This window comes from Cryptomeria japonica, chromosome 1 (genome assembly GCF_030272615.1).
Source record: "Cryptomeria japonica chromosome 1, Sugi_1.0, whole genome shotgun sequence".
In the NCBI taxonomy this organism is placed as follows: domain Eukaryota; kingdom Viridiplantae; phylum Streptophyta; class Pinopsida; order Cupressales; family Cupressaceae; genus Cryptomeria; species Cryptomeria japonica.
Window position 1 is genome coordinate 77,056,202 of NC_081405.1, and position 6,890 is coordinate 77,063,091.

The following is a 6,890-nucleotide window of genomic DNA, read 5'->3' on the forward strand; positions in this document are numbered from 1 at the left end:
AAGATATTATATATCTATATAACCATAAAATAAAATAATTGTAATAGTGGCTATATGAAGATTATGAATAACAATTTTCTTTTGACTAGTAAAAATATGAATACTTTTCTTCATGTTACATATTTAGTTATTATGTCCATTTTACGTGAAGCTAATTTGTGTTTAGATATTGTATGTTTAGAGGGTTTTAGGTTAATCATTAGACCTAGGTTTTTCAATAGATATGACCTTCCCTTTGTTGATTGCACTAGATTTTAAAAAGGGTAAATGGGTGCAACAAATTGTCTATGAGGACTTCCTAGTGGTTTGCAATAGTTGTCTCAAGAATGGAAATGCAATTGTAGGGTGCTTGAGAAATATTTTCGGATACGAGGATACAATTATTTGAGCTCGCCACGACTTATGATAAACATAAGCATTAAGGGCCTTCATCTCCGAATCAGATGGCATAGAGCGTAACCTGTGCATGGCGAAAAGAACGTATGTATTTCCTTGCTTTAATTCTTCCTGTGCAGGGAATACGATGCCCTGCTTGAAAATTACCCAAATTGCAAACGAATTGGTTGGGATTGTCCATCAGAACCTCTGCAACCTTGATTCCCTTCTTAACTGCAATTCTTTCAAGCCCACCATTAAATCTGACGAGTTTCACTGGTTTGCATGGACAAAAACATGAACCCAAATTGTTTCCCAGGAATTCCTCCTCTCTTGTAGCCTAATTGTTTCAGACTATTGAAGTTGTAATAAGTGAATTAGAAATGATAAAGCAGACACCGCGAGAGATTGGAAGGAAATAGTTGGAATGATGCTTGGACAAAGAGGACAATGCAATAAATAGTTTTTATTTAGAATGAAGAGAAAGACTCCTGTTGAGAGTTTGGGGATTCCGCCACACGCGGTACTGACTGCAATTGTCACACGTTTTTTTGGCTTGGTTGAAAAAGTATTAACAGAGTTAAGCCAGGCATTTCACCGTGTCATGATAATGGTGGTCTGCAGCTTTCTAGAGGAAGTCTCTTTCAATGCTTTTGATCATTGCGGATATATACCTTCATTCAAAAACCCTGCTTTTGCTCTCATAGTCAGAAAATCAATAAATACCTTTTATAATTGCACAATTGACTTTCATAACCCTCATTTTTTTTCAAATTTCTTTCGTATGTTACATGGAGAAGCACCTCTCATTCCAAACTGTGTGTTACACAAGTATAAGTACATCTCAACTCACATCGAATCAAACTTTTGAGGTGGGGAATTCGTATATTGTGTGAAGAGTAGGTTTCCAGTATCTACACCCTCCCTTATTTAACCCCTCCCATTGTTTTAAGGCGACCTCATCTACTTCAAACTTTGGCAACACTGTGTTTTCCAGGCCTTCCTCACCCAATGGAACTATTTTTGAGCTGGAGGATACAATTCTCTGTGCTCGGCATGACTTATGATAAACATAAGCATTAAGGGCCTTCATCTCCGAGTCAGACGGCATAGAGCCTAATCTGTGCATGGGGAGAAGAACATATGTATTTCCTTCCTTCAATTCTTCATGTGCAGGGAGAGCTTGAATACGATGCCCTGCTTGAAGATTACCCAAATCGCAAACGAATTGATTGGGATTGTCCATCATAACCTCTGCAACCTTGATTCCCTTCTTAACTGCAATTCTATCAAGCCCACCATTAAATCTGACGAGTTTCACTGGTTTGGAGGTACAAAAACATGAACACAGATGATTTCCCATGAATTCCTCCTCTGTTGTAGCAATCAAACTATTGAAGTTGTAATAATTGAATTAGAAACGATAAAGCAAACACCGTGAGAGATTCGAAGGAGATAATTGGAATGATGTTTGGACAAATAGGGTAATGCAATAAATGGTTTTTATTTAGAATGAAGAGAAAGAGTCCTGTTGAGAGTTTGGATGAATCCACATGCGGAACTGACTGCAATTGTCACACGTTTTTTTGGCTTGGTTGAAAAAGTATTAACAGCGTTAAGCCAGGCATTTCACCGTTGTCATGATAATGGTGGTCTGCAGCTTTCTAGAGGAAGTCTCTTTCAATGCTTTTGATCATTGCGGATAAATATATATATATATATATATATATGCACTTACCTGGTCGTAGTAGTCGTGTGGGGATCGAGTTTGGATGGAGTAATGGGAGGCCATGCCTCGGTGGACCATAAAACTTTGCTCATTCAAGCATTGCGAAATTGAATCTTACGCGGGTGTTTGACAAGTTTTGTTTTTAGGGTTTGATTTTTTTGGGGGTATTCAACCATTTAATGATTGTTGCTGCAACTTTATTGAGAACATTATTTTTTTAAATTACTTTTTGATTTCTTTCTTTTTATATTGAACATTTGAATTGGACTACAACGACTTTGTATAATTTCTTTATTTTTTCATTTACCATTAAAGTTGTTTTTAAAAGTCATATATTCTTTATTTCATCATTATCTATTTTTAAAAATGTTTTTAATATCGGTTGGCTTTGTAAGCATCTTGAAGATCATGTACACTATCACGAAAGAATTCAAATTAGAAAATTGATAAATTAATTTGATATTCAAGGCATTTTCACACTATTATATGTTTTTTAATTTAGTTTTAATTTATTTATATTAAATTCATATGGGTAATATGAAATTAAATAATAATTTTATGTGAAGTTAGATTCAATTTTTTATCTTTTATTTATCTAAATATATATTTAACATGGTAGGAGTACAATTAGACAACAACAAATAAGAATCTACAAAAGCATCAAATTCGACATGGAAAATATATAAACATAATCTCCTAAAATGAAAGGATTACCTCTTCAATCTTTCTCAAAACTTCTTCTGTAGCATCCTCATGTTTAATTTGGTCAAACATGATCTTTCTAAAGAATATTAAATTAATCCCTCATGCAAATCTTTTAGCCATAAATTCATGTTTGTGGAATTCACTCCCAATTTTGATGGCCTTCCCTCTCCAAAATTTACATTTCAAGCCAACTTAAAATATATCAAACTGCTTACTTGAAATATTGATTGCCCCACTAGCATAGTCGTGTATGAAGTGTCATTCTCTGGAGCCTTGCATTTAAATCATAAGATGAAAGCATTTAGCCATATAATTTTTCACATGGTGGGATGAAATTCTTTCTTGAATGCTTGAGAATGCTTTATGATGGATGCTTGATGTGGATGCACGAATACTATGGTACAAAAGTGATATGAAAATGAATTGATAAGATGTCTTTATATAGTTTTCCCTAGGTAAAATACCGATTAGGCCAAACTCCAATGGTCACATTGAGCCACAAATAAAAACTCATCAGGGAGGTAAAGTGCCATGTACTATTTAAAATAGGACCTATTTAAGGTGGGCCATGGCACCTAGGATGCATTGATCTGGATAGGGGTGCCCCAAGCACCCTTGTCCTCCGAAAATAACGCAAATAAGAAAGTAAATAGAAGGGTATGGTCCTAGGATGGGGTTGACTCAGCCATGTAGCCAAGTAACCTCAAATTTGAGGTAAAAGGGGCCAAAATTACTTCTAGGAGAGAACTAAGATGAGACATGCTAGAGTAGGGGCAAAAATAAGATGTGAATTGTACAAGGTTAAAATTTACGATGCTACATGAGGTATCTCTGAAAGAGGTTGAAAAGAACATTGATACTTTATTGAAGTTGCCAATTAATCCAAATGAAGATAGATTTAGAACTGCTACAGAGATCTTGAACAAAATAATCAAGGAGAAAGCTTAGAAAGGACATGGATAATAAACGAAGAATATTTACCAAAAGATAAATCTAACTATAGTTGAAGAAGCATTTGGTAAGAAGGCACTTAGGAGGACTAGGTCAAGTTTCGCCTCTTCTCTAGGAAAGATTGGTTCCTTTGAAACCTTGAGTAGATCAGTGACAAGTGAAAATAAAATATGAAGACCTCAATGAAAGGCAACAAGACGAAAGAAAGGTCTAGAGCCTATTTTTGAGGAAGTTGAAATCAGCGACACAGATGAAGTAGACAAAAAAAAGTTTAAAATTAGGAAGAGCTCTACAAGGACAAAAATCAAAATTAAAGATGATGAGAGTGACGAGGACATTGTTCTTATTAGCCAAAGGAAGAGAAATTTGGTCTCTCAGCTAGATACCCCAGCCAAGAAGAGAAAGGGAGTGAAGAAGAAAAAACTAGTCAAGACAAAGGGAAAGAAGAAGAAGATAGGATCCCCTCAAGTTGATGTTGATTGTCAGATTATTGACATTGATAGTCTATTAAATGTTATTTTTCTACATGATTTTTTGGATATAATTGTAGCGTTATACAATGATGCCTCTCTGGATGATAGGGAAAAAATAGAAAAAGCTATTATCAAATATTGATCACTTTTGATAAGACTGTTAGTGACATTGCTAATTAGTTGTATCCTAAGGAGTTATTATAATCTATGACACAAAAATGAAGGATGTAGTGATAAAAGAGTCCAATATGAGGACATGATAATTAGACATGGTGAGATACCCTTTATCCAAGGGGTATAGAGACAAGATTTGTTGGCAATAGAAAGAAGGAAAACTGAGATGGGGGGGGAGGGGGTGAATCAGTTTTCACCGGATTTGAACAATTAAGAACAATCTCAGATTTGATCAACTGCAACAAAAATAAATATATTAGTAATAACAACAACACACATAACACCAATATTTTTGATGTGGAAAACTACGTTAATGGAAAAACCATGGTGGGAGCCTACCCACAATGAGATGATACTCTGCAGTATTATGTGTAAATATTATAATGGGGAATGCACATGCATTCAGACACATTGCCTAGAGGTCATTGCTCAAAATATAATTACTCATAAGGATCCAACCCTTAGGGAAGGTTCACTACCTTACAAAAAGATTCGGACTACAATCTAGAAAGAATGAACTGCAAAAATAGCATTTGCTAATGCCTAATGACAGTTTCGGTTAAGCTCAAATTTTTGCCCTTCACCAATCTCTATTTAATACACCACATCAAAAGATGAATTCACTTGTTCGCACATATACCACTCTCTAATAAAATAGACTCAACACCTATTCTCAAAATTATATAAATATTATACCCATTTATACAAATCATCAACCTTGACTATAAGGTCGACCAAACCCATAACACCTAATTATAAAATTACATCATATAATACATAAATAGACCACAAGACCAATACAATACCATATACAACATAGCATGGACCTAAATCAACTCCTCAAATATGCACCACCATTGAAAATATCGCCATGATTAACCACAACACGTTACATCACCAAAATACTGCATAACACGAAGAATATCATCGGACCAAGAAGATCATCAATAACACACAATAATCGATGCGGACCATGAAAACATATAGGACATGACTAGGAAACACCAAAAAGCATGTTAGAACCATCTGCAATAGCTGTACGAACACCACTTATGCAAATCTTGATCGATCAACACGCTAACATTGAAGAACACTCAACAACAACAACTCAGATAAGAAAGATAGCTTCTTGAGCACCAAATCATGAACCATTTGAAATGAAGATACACATGAACATCCAAAACATTCTCCCAAATCCACAACACAAGATATGATCATACTGGAGCTCATCGGATCAAATACCAGACTCTGCCAACCACCAATAGAAAGACCAAACCTCAAACCGGATCAAATGATATGATCAAGTAAAACTTTCAGATCACTAAAACTAATAAGAAATAAAGCATTCTAGTATCCCAAACAGATAAACCAACCAAATCAACTCACTTCAATTATCGGATCACCAAAACAATTCTCTGCAACAACAAAACCTAGGAATATGTTGACATAAATGGCAATAACATATCCTAGCAACAACAATGTCCAACAAGATTATACAGTCTCTTAATATTAAATTTCAAAGAAACGAAAGAGTAAACTTCATAATGGGAGAGGATCCAAATTACTATAAAAGGATGTTCAAGTAGATTGAAGATGTAGACATTGAGGTTGCAAAATATTTGAAGAGGACTTTGTCTTCTCCTCAAGAGAAGACAAACACAGGATCTAGTTTGGATGACTAGATGGATATAGATAAGAATGTATAGAATTTTTTAGAAATGTTTCCAGAGAATACAAAAGAGAAGGAGAAGATAGAGGAGAAGGAAAAGACAAAAGAGAAGGAGGAAGACAAGAGCCTGAAGAAGGAGAAGGAAAAGGATAAGGGAATAAAGGAAGAAAGAAGTATTTCTAGTGGAGAATATTTGAGATCCTTTAGAGATTCTATATTATAATTATTATAGTTATAGATGAAGTTTGAACTAGTGATTGCTACTGAGGTACTTCAGGTACCTATGTCCCATGGATAGATTGGCCCTAACTAGTTATGAGCCCTTTATATGTTACATCTGGGTTATGTTCTCCATCACACAAGGTGGAAGAATATTATCATGTAACAAGTGGAAGCACATAATTGATTAATGATCCAATGAAGTTTCTCCATGAGAAAATTCTAGAGGTTGTGCTAGATAAGTCTTTAAGTGATATGGAGAAGCTACAGGTGTTGCTTAATGCTTTAAAAGATCATGCTTCTAATAAATTTTAAAAGATATAAAAAAAGAGGATAAAATCAAAGAGACTAGAAAAATTAGTGAATAAATGTGTAATTGCACATAGCAAGTTGTAGGAAGGTACACAAATTTTTGACAGGAGTGTAAAGGATTTTGTGGTAGCCCATCAGTTTTGTCATTAGTGGCCTATGTCCACCAAATATATTTGAGGACAAAACCACTTTGGAAGAACAAATTTTATAGTTGTCTTGTACTATAAATGTGGAGAAGGATGTAGATGGTAATGGTAGACTGCAAGTAGAGAATATTTATATG

General features: G+C 34.7%; 1 protein-coding gene across 1 annotated transcript; it reads right to left on the reverse strand.

The window, feature by feature from the left end:
* Window positions 1-1,167: 1,167 nt before the first annotated feature.
* Window positions 1,168-2,029, reverse strand: LOC131041859 (uncharacterized). Its single transcript, XM_057975085.2, has one exon. It carries the CDS (start codon window positions 1,736-1,738, stop codon window positions 1,235-1,237), a length of 504 nt encoding a protein of 167 aa, XP_057831068.2. The 5' UTR covers window positions 1,739-2,029; the 3' UTR covers window positions 1,168-1,234.
* Between the last annotated feature and the right edge of the window lie 4,861 nt (window positions 2,030-6,890).